Source organism: Microcebus murinus, chromosome 19 (genome assembly GCF_040939455.1).
Source record: "Microcebus murinus isolate Inina chromosome 19, M.murinus_Inina_mat1.0, whole genome shotgun sequence".
NCBI classification, from domain to species: Eukaryota; Metazoa; Chordata; class Mammalia; order Primates; family Cheirogaleidae; genus Microcebus; species Microcebus murinus.
In genome coordinates, this window is record NC_134122.1 from 38,584,691 (window position 1) to 38,601,932 (window position 17,242).

The 17,242-nt window shown below is 46.3% G+C and overlaps 1 protein-coding gene across 1 annotated transcript; it reads left to right on the forward strand.

Annotated features, from left to right (window-relative positions):
* Nucleotides 1-5,689: 5,689 nt before the first annotated feature.
* RHOU (ras homolog family member U) lies at nucleotides 5,690-16,855 on the forward strand. The gene is made up of 3 exons (XM_012764338.2): nucleotides 5,690-6,179; nucleotides 7,834-7,892; nucleotides 13,420-16,855. The coding sequence occupies exons 1-3, from the start codon at nucleotides 5,918-5,920 to the stop codon at nucleotides 13,873-13,875; spliced, it is 777 nt and encodes a 258-aa protein (XP_012619792.1). The 5' UTR covers nucleotides 5,690-5,917; the 3' UTR covers nucleotides 13,876-16,855.
* The last annotated feature ends 387 nt before the right edge of the window (nucleotides 16,856-17,242 follow it).

Genomic DNA, 17,242 nt, shown 5'->3' on the forward strand with positions numbered 1-17,242 from the left:
AGTTTTTCATGAGGTCAGGAGTTGCTGGGCAAAGTTCAGAGGGTAAGAGTTCAGAGGGAAACAGTGCCTAATCCCATCCAACGGAAGCCCTTGTGCAGGGTACCAGCTGGAGCTTGGAGAAAAGCCAGTAAGCTATACAGGGGTGGCTGCCAGCCATCTGTGAAAGGGGACCTTGAGGCACAGGATGTGGGAGCTGCAGCTTCTGTGGGCCCAGTGGCTGAACAAGGGCTGGGGGCTGCTCTGAGCCCGCAGGGAGATGCGGGAGGCAAGTGAGGACATGATGGAACCTCTGCACTGTCCATTATCGTGTTTGACAACATGACCCTCCGCTACTTCCCTTCAGGCTTCCCAATTCTGAGGGAGCACGTCTCATTGGACAATGCTAGCCCAGAACCCTACAGAGAAGGGAATTCTGAGAGCAGTCAAGCCATGTTGGCAATGGACACCCCACCTTAGAATCTGCAGTTTAAGAAAAGTAATTTTCTAACTAATGTCTTCTTATAGGACATTAGAAAACTGGAGCACTGCTGAAACGAGAGTAGGCCAGGCTCGGTGGCCCATGCCTGTAATCCTAGCAGTCTGGGAGGCCGAGGTGGGTGGATTGCTCAAGGTCAGGAGTTCGAAACCAGCCTGAACAAGAGCGAGACCCCATCTCTACTAAAAATAGAAAGAAAATCGGCCAACTAAAAGTACATAGAAAAATTTAGCCAGGCATGGTGGCGCATGCCTGCAGTCCCAGCTACTCGGGAGACTGAGGCAGAAGGATCGCTTGAGACCAGGAGTTTGAGGTTGCTGTGAGCTAGGCTGACACCACGGCACTCTAGCCAGGGCAACAGAGTGAGACTCTGCCTAAAAAAAAAAAAAAAAAAAAAAGAAAGAAACAAGATTAATGTGTCTAAGACAAAGGGTTATGGCTTAAAGAATGAACACACATGGGTATACAAAAGATCCAGAAACCATGCTCTTCTGCTTTGATTCTCTACTATTACTCAGTTATGGAAGATGGGTAAATAGTAAAAAGTTATAAATAGTAGGGGAAACAGCTTTATATTGAATTTGGTGATGGAAATGACATCCTGGCGAGGAATATATCAAGCAATTAAACATTTATTTTAGCATATTTCTTAAATATGTCAAAAGACACAAAAGCAGCTGTGTGTGGTGGCTCACACCTGTAATCCTAGCACTCTGGCAGGCCTAGGCAGGTTGATCGCTTTAGTTCAGGAGTTCCAGACCAGCCTGAGCAAGACTGAGACCCGTGTCTACCAAAAACAGAAAACATTAGCTGGGTGTGGTGGCATGCACTTGTCCCAGCTACTCGGGAGGTTGAGGCAGGAGGATCGCTTGAGCTCAGGAGTTTGAGGTTGTAGTGAGCTAGGATAACATCACTGCACTCTAGCCGGGGCAACAGAGTGAGACTCTGTCTCAAAAAAAAAAAAAAAATACAAAAAATGACAGTTACACAGTGGAAAGTCTATTAGACCATTTACCTTATTAGTAAAAAACTATAAATTCATTATAGTTAATTATTTGCTTGTGGGATGGGTCAAAGAAAAAATTCCTTAAAAATGTATTAATACAATGCTCGGTGTGAAGAGTTTGGTGAAGCAGGGATCCTGCCTTTTAGGACATGATGTGCAAGGGTGGGAGCCGTACATTAGTAGGTGATTTCACTAGCTAAGTGCTGTGATAGGGAAAAACACAAGTACAGCAACATAAGCTCTCGGAAGAGGCGATACCTAAGGAGAGACCTGTGTGATAAACAGGAACAAGTCAGGTAAGAGGAAGGAAGGGGTGCAGATTCATAGTTGTAGTTCAAGGAGAAGAGAGCTTATGATGGGCTGATCGCATTGTGGGTGCTGGAAGGCCTGGAGGAGGTGCGGGGGAGGGTCAGGAAGGGGGAACGTTCACAGCTGGGCTGGCCAGTCTCACAGGGACCAGATCTTAAGAACGGAAATTCTGCACACAGTCATGCTCCAGGGTTTCCCTAATTTACTAGACCCATGGCACAATGAAGACATTGCACAGTCTTGGTGGAAATCAAATGGGACTACACGAGGTGTAATTCATTTTTGTCTTAAAACAGAGCTAAGACATGACCTCATATTAATAGCTGAAAGAAGTAGTCAAATTTGACTCATGCAGGAGGCTGAGGCAGGAGAGTCACTTGAAACTAGGAGTTTGAGACCAGCCTGGCAACAGAAGGAGACTTCATCTCTTAAAGAATAAGAAAAATTAGCCAGATGTAGTGGTATGTGCATCTGTAGTTCCAGCTACTCGGGAGGCTGAGGCAGGCAGATAGTTGGAGCCCAGAGATTGGAGGCTGCCGTGAGCTATGATTGAGCCGCCGTATTCTAGTCTGGGCGACAGAAGGAGATCCCATCTCCAAAAACAAAAACAAACCAAAAAAGATTTATGCTGACTCATGCATTCTAAAAATATTTTATAAAAATAGCATTAAAAAAATACAAAACAGTCTATGTTTTATTCTTCCCTTCCACAAGTATTTATTGAGCATCTACTATCTGCTCTGCATAATTTTAAGTGTGAGATATAGGTATGAACACAAGAGAGTCCCTGATATCATGGAGCATGTAAGGGGAGACAGACAAACAAATAAATAAAAAATATATCATATGATTTAGGGCCACACACCTTGAATGAATTCTTGTGGCCCATGATCTGGGTGAGCATTCTGTCATTTCTCTACTTTTGGACTTGGATGAAACACTGAACTGCTTGGCATGGGGTCTGTTTTCCTATGTTGTCTGCAGAAGATTCTTATGAATAGGGCAAGAGTTAGTTCCAGGCATTTGAGTTAATGCTGCAGGGAGCTGACTGAATCCAGCAAGAGGGGCCAGAATGAGTGGACATGGGGCAATTCGACACAGAAATGGATAAAGCAAGAGTGGGAGACTATAGGACACAGAAACTGACAGATAGCCAGCTGGAGGGGCAAAGCTAAGTTTTGTAGGGCTTGAGGCTTATCACATTTTAGGGGCTTCCTTAAGAAAAAGAATACAAAATTAAGAACGGAAAATTAGGTACCAAAATAAATATTTATTTAAGTAAGAAATGCATCACAAGTTACAAATTTTAAAATTAGGCTACCAGCATAAACATCAACAAAATCTGTAAGAAAAATGTTTTAATGAACTGTTTGAGACACCTCTATAATACTATTTTCTTCTACATTTTCCTGTTCCCTTTTATCACTTCGTCAGTATTATAACATATTTTCTATAGGAAGAATAGAAAGATATTTCAAACTCTTTCTCTTTGTGGCGCTACAACAGGTTTGTGTCCTTACAAACATGAAGAACTCAGATCAATTCTCTTTCACGTGAGCCCATCCAAAAATGTGTGGTGCATTTATAATTGTATCTGCTGCATTTACAGTACAGGTATATTCCTTACAGGAGAGAATTTCCCTTTTAACCAGATTGAGTTGAGAAAGCCAAACCTTCTCTAACGATGCTATGTGTTTTATGATGGAAGAATTGCCACCGACTAGCTTCCAGCTCTGTTCCTCTCAAACTCTGCTAGTACTTTGCTATTGGAACCCATCCAATGCTGGGGAGGGTGGGACACTCAGGTAGACACCAATGCGACTCTCAGAGAGAGAGAGAGTCAGGCATGTCACTCACTGGTAGCCATTCCTATATATGGATGGCTAGCAATGACACAACTACACAGAGCTGTAAGCCACATAGATACAGCTCATCAAGGCCAGAGCGAGGGAGAGGCCAGCCAGGCACCTGAAGCTCAAAACTTAAGGGAGCTCAGATTCATGCAGGTGCAATATTCACTCCTGAGAGTAAGAGTCCCCTTAAAATTTGCACCCTTGATACTTCCCTTACCTCACCCTCATCCTGCTCTATGTCCTATTTTTTTTAATTAGTTAATTTTTTTTTTTTTTTTGAGACAGAGTTTCACTCTGTCGCCAGGGCTAGAGTGCTATGGCATCAGCCCAGCTCACAGCAACCTCAAACTCCTGGGCTCAAGGGATCCTCCTGCTTCAGCCTCCCGAGTAGTTGGGACTACAGGCATGCACCACTATGCCCAGCTAATTTTTTAAAAAATATATATATTTTTAGTTGTCCAGCTAATTTATTTCTATTTTTTTTTTTAGTAGAGATGGGGTCTTGCTCTTGTTTGGGCTGGTCTCAAACTCCTGAGCTCAAATGATCCTCCTGCCTTGGCCTCCCAGAGTGCTAGGATTACAGGAGTGAGCCACCGCACCCGGTCTCTATATCCTATTAAACCCAAACAAAATTTCTCCCCAAATTCACTTTCCTTGGCTTGATCCCTGAAATGGACATGGCTACTTGAAAGCTACTCAATACGAGGGTAAATTAGAGTTACCCTCTAAAAAGACACTGTGGACTTAACTTGTGGTGGTTACAATAAATCTGTTTGCAAAATTTACAGAAATATATTACCATGAACTCACATTACCAGGTCTCTCAGGATATTGGAAGATGCTCTCTGTAAGTCAGAGGCCCTGGATTGAAGCTTCTAGCTTCTGAATAAATCCATCTCTGCATTCCAGCCACAGCCGTACTTCCAAGTCTGACTTTACCACACCAGCTTATTTTTGCCTTCAGGATCTTGGTTAGAAGCTCAGGTTGTGGAGCTAGACTCCGTGAATTTGGATCCTGGCACTGCCACTTACTAGCTTGTGGAATCCAAATACATTACTTAATATCTCAGTGCCTCAGGTATTCTCATCTGTAAAATGGGTATAAGCAATGTTATGATTAAAGGAATTATTTGATGCAGAGGGCTTACAACTGTGTCTGGCATGTTATAAAAGCTCAATATTTATTAGCTATTGTTATTTTTACTGCTACTAGTAATAGTATTGTATCCATATTAATAGTATGTGGCTTTCCTCACACCACACTGTAAATCCCTAGCAGTCTTTGTACTCTGGGCCTAGAAGAGACGTCTCATTTTTTGAATAGACTGTTGGCTACATAGAGGAGGAAGGCAGAGAGAGAGAGAGGAGTCAAAGATAAACGGAATATTTTTTTCAGGTAATATTAACGTCTCCAAATTACATTTAAGTAAATGAAGGAATTGGGGCCATAAGGAAATCTGCTGGGCCATCCGCGCTTAGAGGTTCGTGGCACGCCAAAAAAAAAAAGTCCAGTGAGCATTAACAATGGGGCTGGGATCCCTTTGCTTCATTATGAAAAAAATCGCACGACCGGCAGTAGTTAGACTTAAAAAAAAAAAAAAAGTTGCCTGTCAAATCAGTCTCATTTACAGGACGAGGCGCCAGGACACTGCACTGTCCCCGTGGGTGGGGCGCCGTGGCGGGCGGGCGGCGCACGGAGGGGAAAGGAGGAAGCTCAGGTTTCCCGGCTCGCACGGGCGACAGAAAGCGGAGCCGCCCGGGCCGGTGGAGCGGCGGTCGCCGGCTCTGGAGCTGGGGAGGAAGCGGCCAGAACGTGCGTCCCCGGTCCCCGCGCCCCAGTGCGCAGCCCCGCCTGCCCGGCCGCCTCGGGAGCCGGTGCAGGGCCGCGGCGCGCAGACGGGTGGCGCTGTGGCCTCGCGCCCGCGCCCATCCGCCGGGCGGGACCCGCCTCTTTCCCGTCCCCGCCCGGCCGCCCGCCCCCCACGCGTCGTGTCGCGGGGAAGCCGGGCGGAGGCAGAGCGCTCGGCTGCACGGCGCCGCGCTCGGGCCGCAGTCCTCCCGTCGCGCGGGGCAGAGCCGGCGGCGCCGCGGCAACGCGGAGGCGCGACCCTCCCCGGCCGCCTTTGTCTGCGAGGCGTGCGGCCTGGAACGGCGGCCTTCGGGGGCGGGGGACGCGCCCGCGGCGATCGGTGACAGCTCCTCCGTGGCAGAGGGGCGGTCGGGCAGGGCCCTCCGCCCGCTCGCTCGCTGCTGCACGTCGGCGCGCGCGGGCCGATGCCCCCGCAGCAGGGGGACCCCGCGTTCCCCGGCCGCTGCGAGGCGCCTCCCGTGCCGCCGCGCCGGGAGCGCGGGGGGCGCGGGGGCCGCGGGTCCGGGGAGCCGGGGGGCAGGGGGCGCGCGGGCGGTGCCGAGGGGCGAGGCGTCAAGTGCGTGCTGGTCGGCGACGGCGCCGTGGGCAAGACGAGCCTGGTGGTGAGCTACACCACCAACGGCTACCCCACCGAGTACATCCCCACGGCCTTCGACAACTTCTCGGGTGAGCGGGGCGCGGGCCGCGGGCCGGGCGGGGCGCGTGGCCGCCGTGCGCGCAGGGCCCCCAAGGCCCGGCTCCGGCCGGGAGGCCACCGGCGCCGAGCGCAGGACGCTGTCCGGCCTCGGGGACGGCGCAGGCACGGGGCCACTCGCAGGGGCCGCGGCGGGACCAGAGCCCGGGGACGGAGGGCGGAGCGGCAGGCAGAGCCCAGGGCACGAGAAGCGACCGCGCCGTGCAGTAACAGCCGCGCGGAGTCGAGCAGGTGGCGTTCAGCCTGCCGGGTCGGTTTACTGCATAAAGTTTCGTCAGGGCGACGTTGCTGGCGCCGCCGCCGGGTTTCAGTCGGAAGGCGACGCGCAGGTGCTTTCACCTGTGGCCCCGAGTGTCGGTCCCTCCCTTGCAGGCGGCTCGGCTGGCTCGCAAGGGGCGTCTCCACTTTAAAGAGCCGCGGAGACGCCGGGAAACAAGTGACTTGGCGACACACAGCCCGAGCGGCCCTGGCGGAGGCTCGGGTTTGGATTAAACCTGGAGCGTAAACAGCATTTCTTTTTCTTCTGAGTCCCACGCCGCCTCGGCCCCCGCTCGCCGCGCCGGCTCTGTTTCTGATTGTTGGTATCTTTTCAGTGTCTCTGTAAGCTGCTTCAAGCCCTCACGTGTGGGGCGCTCTGTCGTTGGGTTTGGTGGCTACAAAGACAGAGGAGTCCTTTATTTTTCAGATCTTTTTGAAATTTAAGAAAAAGTAAAAATTCACAGACAGTGCATTCAAGACTTTTACTGTCTTGCTCCTTAAAAAGAAATTGCTTCTCTGACCTTCCTTTTATCTCCAAGGTACCCTAGATAAAAAGGTGCTATCCTAGTGGGTTCCCACCACAGGGTATATTGTTCCTTCCCCCCTCCTCCCCCAGCTGGCTAGTATAAACATTTATAAACAATTAGAAAGTTGTGTAGAAAGAGACAAAACTGAGTGATTAATTAAAACAGAAACTTCCACGACTGGCTGTGCTGCAGACCTCTTCCCCTCCCCGAGTATCCAAATCCTGGAAAAGAGGTGGGCACAGCTTTCTTTCCTTTTTTTTTTTTTTTCTTTTTAAATCCTCTCTTTGAACTGACAGAGAGATAAGGAGCGCCCTCTTTTTTAAACAGGATGATGTGGGCAGCCTGTGTTTGCACATGTTCTTAAAACAAACCAGAATTTGATGATAAACCCTGAAGTTGGAGAGCATTTCCCCAGGGAAAAACAGAATTATCTGTGAGGTTTTCCACTGATTTAAAACTGGAAGGTTGGTTCCCACTCACCGCCACCCCCCTCACCCCCCCAGTGTTGTTTTTAGGTCCTTTGAAACAAGTGTGACAGGAAAATAAATCTTCCAGGGCTGGGAGAAAAGCACAGGCCCTTCTAGGGACGCCATCAAAGGGCTCAGGGATTTTTGCTGCCTCTTCCCGTGGCAATGGAGTGAATGGCCAGCCCTGGAAGTTTCCTTTACAGAAACGCCTGCAAGGCGCTTCCTTGTTTTAGGCGAGTCTTTCATTGATTAGGGGACCCAGAATAGGAGCTGAGGGATTTGGCGTGAGAATCCTAGGGCAGGCTGAAACTATCAGTCTTCTGAAAGGGGTTAAAAGGCACCTTCCTGATTGTCATTTGGGTCTTGTTTTTAAGCTGTGGTGTCTGTGGACGGGCGGCCCGTGAGACTCCAGCTCTGTGACACCGCGGGACAGGTCAGTATCACGTTACAGCTCGGTGCTGGGAAAGGAAACAGGCTTTTAGAGGTTTCCAAACAGCCTTTGATGAGTTTCCAAATGATTCCCGCAGTAACTGGGTCATTCTGAAGTGGCATGAAGTAGACCCACCCCTGCCATTGGCCCCTGGGGCAGGGGAGGGCCAGCGAGGACACAGGAAGATAACTCCAAACTAGTAAATCAAGGTTTGGCCCAGCTCCCTGTGGCCAGGGAAGGGAGGAAGCAGGGCCAGCAGCAGCTCTTACCTTGTAGGATTTTCTGAGCTTACTTTCTGGTTTTTATAAAAAGTTTCAGTGATGCTTTGTAATCATTTCTCCAAGTAAGTTAGTGACATCTTATAATTATGTTATTAAAGGTCAACGAGCCAGATATTTAAGAAATTGGCTCAATAAAAAAGATGGTGCTCACGTCCGTAAGTGTTACACCTTCCCTTCCTGAGCTGTGGGTGGGCTCACTAGGACCCACCCCATCCCTTGAAGCAGAGGTACGTTTCTCAGAGCAGTCCTGAGCTGCAGGAATGAATGAACTGGCCTTATTCTTTCCAGATTGTGAGCATTTATGCTTGTCTCATTGGCCGGCCAGTACTTGGAGGAAACAGCCAGGGAGTGATAAAGAGGGTACAAGTGTGGGAATCCCCCTTGGTGCTCCCCAGAACTTGTCATCAACTAAACCCCTCTTGGTGGGTGCTCAGGTCACTGAAGTCATGCTGTGCCTTGTGAGCACCCAGGGTGGTTGAGTTTGCCAGAGCAACAGTTAATGGACTTGTTGTCTCTCCAGTACTTTCTAGAGCTCAGTGAAGTGCTGGGGGTGCTTGGTAGGTAGGTAAAAGCCCATCACATCACCACCTGCATTTATGAAGTAGGCTTTCCAGGGTCTTCAGAGCATCCTCTAAGCCAGAGCCTTCAAGTTGCTCACCTACTCTGGGACAGCAAATCCAGAGCTGAGGACAGATTTTATTTTTTTAAGCCTCAAGGTGACACAAGACTGGGTAGCCTGGATCCCCGAGGAGCGCCGGTCTGGTGGAGGCCATGGCAGCATGAGTCGTAATAGCCCAGCCTGTGAGCATCTCAGCTTCCCTTCTACTATGAGCAGAACAAAACAAGAACTATTTGTTTTTCATTACCCATAGAAAATAAAAATCAGGACTCTGCTTGCATGGCCCATGCCTATAATCCCAGCACTTTGGGAGCCCTAAGCCTGAGAATCCCTTGAGGCCAGGAGTTCGAGACCAGCCTGAGCAACTTAGTGAGACCCCTGCCACCCGTCACCCCCCCTGCAACATCTTAATAAAAAACATTAGCTGGGCATGATTGTGCATGCTGTAGTCCCAGCCACTCAGGGGGCTGAGGTGGGAAGATCGCTTGAGCCCAGGAGTTGGAGGTTCCAGGGAGTTAGATGATGCCACTGCACTCCAGCCTGGGAGGCAGAGTGAGACCCTGTCTCTTAAAAAAAAAAGAAAATAGAAATCCAAGAACATAGTGTCTTTTAGGACTTAATCTTTCTGAATACCATGCTGGTGTTTATAATTGAAGCTTCATTGCTTTGTATAAAGTAGGGATGTTCTGGCTGCCAGGGGTCAGGTTTTCTGATTTTTAAAATGTAGGCAGAGGAGTATCTTAGTAAGTGTAGGCATCCTCGCTGAAGTACAAGCCTGAGGATGAGAAGAAAGGAGGGAAAACATGTGAAGTCTAAAAGCAGGGTTGCCAGGGACCCTCCTGGGCAGAAGCTCATTGTACCTCCCCGCCTGTGGCCACCACTGCTCACATTGGGCTCCTGCTAGGTGCTGGCTCTCCACGCAGCACGCAGCTTCCTGAGCTGGGTTCTATGCCTGCTGCCCGGCACATAACAGGGCTTAATCTCATGGCTTTAGAATGGGTGAATGAGTGGAGTAGTAGGTTCTGGGGTTGCAAACCTGCCCCTCAACAGACTTACAGTCTGCAGAGAGGAAAGACCTATTTACAGAAGCTGGCGCAGGAATAAGTGAAGGGAAGGGAGCGGAGAGAGGGAGACAGCCGGCATGGGCCGCTGGGCCTGGGAAGAAAACCTCCAAGCAGAGTTTTGGAAGAAGAATAGACTTTTTTTTTTTACTGGAAAAACTTTGTAAAAATGACTGAATTATCAAGGAAGAGTTAGATGTTTTTTCCTTAACTGTTTAAAAGTCAAGGAAGCACAAGAGTCATTTTAGACATGTTTTCACACAAAAAAGTTTATAGTTAGGGAAAACAAGGGTTTTGGTGCTAAGTTGGTAAGCTGCAGTTTATTTGGAAGTTATTCTTCTGTTCTCCCTGCAGTGTTTTCCATGAGATGTACTGTGTTTTTAACTTTTCTATGCTGATTCATAGAGAGAACCCTACTAAATAATGAAGGCAACCATCTAAAAATTTGTAGAAAACCAGCTTCAAAAACTATTTGTGGAAAATGCATTGCTGGTAAAACAAGGTCAGGCTTTTGTTTTCCCTCTTGCTCCCCTGGTATAAGTCAGTGTTTGTCTGACTACTAGCACCGCTGGTCAAGGTGGTAGTTCTTGTCTATTCTTCTTGGTCCTGATCTGATAAACTACCTTTTCAACTTGCTCGGACACCTACCATGATTTTCTTTTTTATGGAGGAAGGTCACATTCCTCCTATGGCAGTTGTCACGATGGCCTCCAGGGTTAAGTGACTCCATTGAGCTCCATGAGCACAGATAGGCTGGAACATGGTGCCGAGTGTGGGTTTCCCAGGGAAGCTGATGAGCTGGGAGCAGAGCACAGCTCTACTGTCTGAATAAATAACTAGAAATCACTTCTTGTGCCTTTGGCTTTTCTTGTTAGGGAGGGTAGGTGAGTCTGTAAGAAGTCAAAGGGGGGGTTTTAACACTAGACTCATAGTCTCACTCAAGTGCAGATCGGAGACAGACTGTGGACTTGAAATAGCATACCTTTGGCATAAGAGAAAGTAATGTTGCTGAAATAGGAGTAGTTCCCTGCAGCCTTGCCAACAGGAGCTGAAAAATCTTCAGCCTTTTGACCCATGAGGTACTTGGAAAATCTTTTTTATTTTTCTTTCTTTCTTCCAGGCTTTTGGGAAAATCTTTATACTTAAAAAGAAAAAAAAAAAATCAGGTTGCAGCTAGACCAGAGGGGTGCTACAATCCAGTCTCTTGTCTCTGCCCTCCCCTCCCTGAACAGAATCCTGTGCAGTGTCTATTCTGCAGACCTGGCAAGCACATGGAAATGGCTTGGCCTTAGAATGCGTTTCCTTGAGAGTGCATTCCAATTGGTCCCGTTGCCCGTGTGTATTGCATTATTTCAGCAAATATCTAAGGTTTCTGCTCAGGCCCTGAGCAGGAGTGTTTAATTTCTGTTTTCCTTCCCAGGCTCCTTAGCCAGAATCGTAAGAGGTCTGGGGAGCCAGCTTTCCAAAGCCCAGGCAGGGGCTTGGCCTTGAGCTTGCCTTTGTCTTGGTGATGCAACCCCAGATTCCAGGGCATGGCCAAGGGCGATTGCTGGCCAACAGTGGGGTGTGGCTACCTGAGGGGCTGTTCATACCGTTCTTGGTTTTGTACTTCTTCATTCGAGGCCCTCTGAGAACAGAGGGAGCATTTCATTAAAATCGCTGCAGTGCTAAGCTGTGGTCTAGCTGGTTGCATTTCTGTGCTTATTCATTCAGCACAAAGTTGACACTAAGAAACTGAAGTTGATCTTTTTTACCTTTCACCTACAGAAGCCTCACAAGTGGCAGCAACATTTCTGGGTTTTTTTTTTATTTTTTATTTTTTTTTGAGACAGAATCTCACTCTGTTGCCCAGGCTAGAATGCTGTGGCGTCAGCCTAGCTCACAGCAACCTCAAACTCCTGGGCTCAAGTGATCCTACTGCCTCAGCCTCCCAAGTGGCTGGGACTACAGGCATGTGCCACTATGCCTGGCTAAATTTTTCTATATATATTAATTGGCCAATTAATTTCTTTCTATTTATAGTAGAGATTGGGTCTTGCTCTTGTTCAGGCTGGTTTTGAACTCCTGACCTTGAGTGATCCTCCCACCTCGGCCTCCCAGAGTGCTAAGGATTACAGGCGTGAGCCACCACGCCCTGCCAACATTCTGAAATGCTGTATTCATACCTGAGTATTTTCGCTGGTTAGCTTTAATACGATTAGTTGGTTGTTGCCCCATAATTGAAACACAGAGCCTCCAATGAAGAAAGTACATTCAAATAAAAGAAATACAAGTTTCCTTTATATCTAGAGAAAAAAAAGCCAGAGATGGAGAATAATGTACATGTAAATAGTACTTAGTACATAATCAGAGTATGCCAATTGAGTAATGAAAAACATGGATAGCGTTGAACTTTTTCTTGCCATTGGGAAATTTTAAATGATTATATACCTGAGGATGGCTGGCACCCAGAGATATAAATTTTAAATAGGAATGAGATGATGTAAATATTTTCCTATAAAAGAGTTGAGTGAAAGTATTCAGTTAGCTGAATATGGTGCTGCAAGGAACTCTAGGGTGTTTGATATAAAGAGAGGCTGATTTGGAGATGAACAACTATCTGTTCACAACCAAATCCCCTCACCTGACACTGTGCGTGGTGTATGGGTGGTGGTCAGTGTGTGTGTTAAATGAATGACTGCAGGAGAGCATTCAACAGCAGGGTGGTTGGCTTATTTATAGTCAATTCTAACTGATTTGATCCATTTCTCTATACTATAAGGGTAGGGTGGGTGTGCCTATTCTCTGGTTCTTTATCTGTCCAAAGCACAATATGTGGAGGCCGCAGGTATTGGCAGAGATAATTGGAGGAGAAAGGAAGTAAGAGAAAATGAAGGAAAGAGAGAGAAAGAGAAGATACAGCCAGAATGAGAATGTGTTAACATGACGGTCTGTAAGTGACTCTGAGAGGCACAGGTTTTCTGAGTTGCTGGCCATAGTGGCCTAATAAAGGCCCTCAGTTCCATTTCTGGGTCTGTCCTTGTGTCTGATTAACATTACTCTGCACTAAGTGCGCACAGGATGGGCAGGGCGTGTGCACGGTGCAGGTGGGGTGAAATTGGCATCACAGCTGTCGTGGGGAAGGGTAGGGCTGGATCCACAAAGAGGAGATAGTTAACAGACTGGGGTCAGATTGGGGTCTTAAGGGATCAATGTGGATGCAGTCTGAATTTTGGACGAGTAGCCAGGGAACAATAGTTGAGAGTAAGCCTGGGTTACACTGGGTTGAAGGGTAGATAACATCAATTTTATTTCTAGAACCTATCAACTTTAAGTACTGTTTCTCTTATAAGTTGCCAGTAGGTCATGAGTATTGATGAAAATGTTGAACACATCTGGCAATGTTAGGACCGCTACACTTTCGCTTGGGTAAACAGCAGGGCTGTTTCTAAGACACTGGATTTTCCTTTCTGGGACCAGTGAGCCTTCTGGTACCTGCCAGAACTTTTCATGAAAAAATGTTAAGGAGTTCTTTTTACTGATAAGAGTTGATTTGAAAAGTAACTTTCGGGTGCTTTGCTTGGTTGCAGGATGAGTTTGACAAGCTGAGGCCTCTCTGCTACACCAACACAGACATTTTCCTGCTGTGCTTTAGCGTTGTGAGCCCCTCATCCTTCCAGAACGTCAGTGAGAAATGGGTGCCGGAGATCCGGTGCCACTGTCCCAAAGCCCCCATCATCCTCGTTGGAACGCAGTCGGATCTCAGGGAAGATGTCAAAGTCCTCATTGAGTTGGACAAATGCAAAGAGAAGCCAGTGCCTGAAGAGGCGGCTAAGCTGTGCGCTGAGGAAATCAAAGCCGCCTCCTACATTGAGTGTTCGGCCTTGACTCAAAAAAACCTCAAAGAGGTCTTTGACGCAGCCATCGTCGCTGGCATTCAATACTCGGACACTCAGCAACAGCCAAAGAAGTCTAAAAGCAGGACTCCAGACAAAATGAAAAACCTCTCCAAGTCCTGGTGGAAGAAGTACTGCTGTTTCGTATGATGCTAGCAAGACGCTCAGAAAGGCTATATTCAAATGAAATAGATATTGGAAGCTATATTAGCTGAAATGACTCCTTTTACTGTGTAGAAACCCGTATAGAGAATGTGTGTGCACTTGTATTATAGGAGGAGCTCTCAATTTATGTATTCTTTCTTGCCTTTAATTGTTTTTATTGTTTGTTGGAACTTAGGGATAGAAACTTATGCAAGATATTTTTGAAGTAAGTTAAAAATTTTCTGAAGCTCTGGAAGGTTAGAGCTCCAGACCTCTTGGTTAATTTATATCTACTATGAAGAAGACACCTCAAATCTGGATATGTCAAGAATGAAATTTTGCTACATTATAATGTACAGAAGAACAAAAGGGGGAATGCTATGGTTAACCCTGTCTTGATTAAGGGCTACTTAATGCACAGTGTATTATGTACATGGTCGACCATGGTAAGAACAATTCTTAGCTTTGAAACTCCATGCAGACTGTACCTTTTTTTTTTTAAGAGCAAAATCTAAGAAAAAATGCGAGATCTCTGCCTACAAAACCTCAGACCAGTCACTTTTGTTATTTACTAATAACTCAGTTGCTTAAGATTTAAAAATAACCAACAAAAACATCCCGCTGACTATACGGCAGAAAAGAAAACCTGTTTATGGCGTTTTTCACCCTTAGACCCGTTGTGTTGACACTGTGCGAACATAGCCAAAGTGCCATGCAGAGGGAAGCAAGTGCTGGTCAATAGTTCGGTGTTTTTCTTTAGGGAGTGATTCACGTTGAGATCAGAATGTGATATTTGCTTTCAGTACTGTAACGTGTGCACCAAGCTGCCTAAATCCCAGGTAATTAGAGCACTCGGGAGCACCTATCTGAATGATTTTTAACTTTCTGTAGGCAAGTTGTCTCATCTGCAGGGAAGTGCAAGGCTGACAGCAAATGTTTGTGGGACACAAAATGTATCTTTTTTTTTGTTTGTTTTTCTTGGCAAGTCAGCCAAAATGCACTTCTGTGTGTCCACACCCATAGCCATGCACACACGTATGTATGTGTGTATAGGTGTATTTGCTGCTGATTCAGGCTTTTAAACAGTTAATGGGAAAAAGTATGGCTCCAAAACAGATGTTAGGGAAACTTCGCTGCTTCTTCTCGTTAACGCTTTATTGAACAGATATCTTATTGATTTTACCCTAGATGTGATTTTAAGTGTATCTTAATATACACATTTTTGAGACCATTTTAAAACAAAACAAAAAATAAAGCGAATATTTCTTGCAACCTGTTAAAACAGCCAGTTAAATCCACAGGTGGCTTTCAGGGCCCTGGCAGCACATACCAGCAGTGTGTGTTCTGAGGAGTCAGAGAGGTGGGTGGCAGGGGTGGCGGGGTCTGGTGTGGCCAGCCAGGTGCATGCTGGGACCGTGGCTCCATGCTTGGCTTCCTTACTGTGGGACGATCGGGAAACCACGTTTGTGAAATCTGCTCTTCAAGGTGGCAGTTTTTAGGCTGAATCTTCTGGAGAAAGAAGTTCCGTGACAGGAGAGTAGTTTTTACTCTGTGGTAGGTATGCTCTGAGATGGCACAAGGCAGCCTGAACATTTTGAATTGTAGTGTCAGGCGTACAGTGGGTGAAGCCGAGTCACCAAAACCACACCAATAACCAGCTGCGGAAATCTCTGTAAAGCCAGTGGATGGAAGAGTTTTGCCTTTCTGTAGGTTTCGTGTGGTCTTTTTTTTTTTATATTTTTAAAAAATCCAATTTGTGTTTTCCTATAGGAAAAGTGAAAAGATAAGGTTATGCTTTAGGTTAGGGGCTTCTTTTATTCCTGTTAATAAATAAAATGAGTAAGTTTCTTTGTTTAACAAAGGTTAATCCTTAAACCACTAAAATATATAGACCGTTAACTATCGATTTCGCAACACATCGAAATTGATACTGGTCACAGTTTTCTGAAGCATTTAGTTACAACCTGAGGGGATCAAATTATTTGTGGAAATGCCTAAGATAGACCTAATTAAACATGTCTCATCTTGCTGAGCCCGGCTCACCTATTTGGGGAACGCTAGGCTTCCCGATCTGGGCTTTGCCTGCCCTGGTCTGCAAGGGTGGGGAGGGAAGATGAGTTATTTCACTGGTTAATAATTTTACACATTATTTTTATATTAGAGCAAATGGCATGGAGTACAATGCAGATTAATTCTTAAGATAGAACACAAAACTTGAAAGAAGTTTTATGCATGTGACAGTGTTTGGGGCTGCACTTAGTCCCCCTGGAGGGGCCCTCAGCTCCCTCTGCCTTTAGGTCTCTGGTGACAAGTGGTTAATGAAAGACACCTGTTAGCCCAGTTCTGAAAGCTTTATGCAAACAGCATAATTTAACCAGGCTTGATACGGCTTGGACCATTAGTGCTAAAATTCTCCTGGGTTGATATTTAAATGAAACAGTTTTTAAAAAATATGTTGCTGTATTTTATAGACTAGGAAAGGTATGATTATATTTGAGAATTTTTCATTTTTCTCTGTGAAAATAAGAGTTTGGGGCTGAACATTTTTTGTATGTGTTTGAGTTAAATATAAAAACTTGGTTCCTTTCAAAGCTCAAAAATTGTTAAAACTTGCAGCTTGGTATTGCAGAGAAGATTTTATAAGAATTTTGCTTTAGAGAATGCCACTTTGGCTAAACTCCTACAGTCTAGGCCAATGTCATAATTTTAAAAATACCACGTATTCCAAAACTGTTATCTCTTGTTACCATGTATGTATAAATGGACCTTTCGTAACCTTGTTCTCTGCTTGACAGACTTAAGAGAAACTACCCAGGTATTACATAAGCCAAAATGAGAGCAAGGTCTTTCTCCAGACTATGGTAACCTGGTGCCTTACCAAGTTGTGCTTTTCTGTTTTCACGTGTAAATGATGTTGAGCAGAATGTTGTACTTGAAAATGCTATAAATGAGATGGTATGAAATAAATTCTGACCTATGGATATAACTGCTTTTCCCTTTTCTGCCAAATCATTTTGTTGGAAGTGTTCAGCCCCATCTTGAAGCAGCACTGGTGGGGAAGCATCTTGGTGTGCCATCAGAGGACTTGTGTGAATGCATCTCTAGCCAACTTCTGTTTTTTGAGACAGGGCACTGTCACTCTTGCCCAGGCTGGAGTGCAGTGGCACGATCAGAGTTCACTGCAGCCTCCCATTCCCAGGCTCCAGTGATCCTCCTGGTTCAGCCTCCTGAGTAGCTAAGACTATAGGCACATGCCACCACACCCCGCTGATTTTTTTTTTTTTTTAATATTTTTGTACAAAGGAGGGCATACTGTGTTCCCCTGATGGTCTCAAACTCCTGCCCTCAAATGATCCTCCCACCTTGGCCTCCC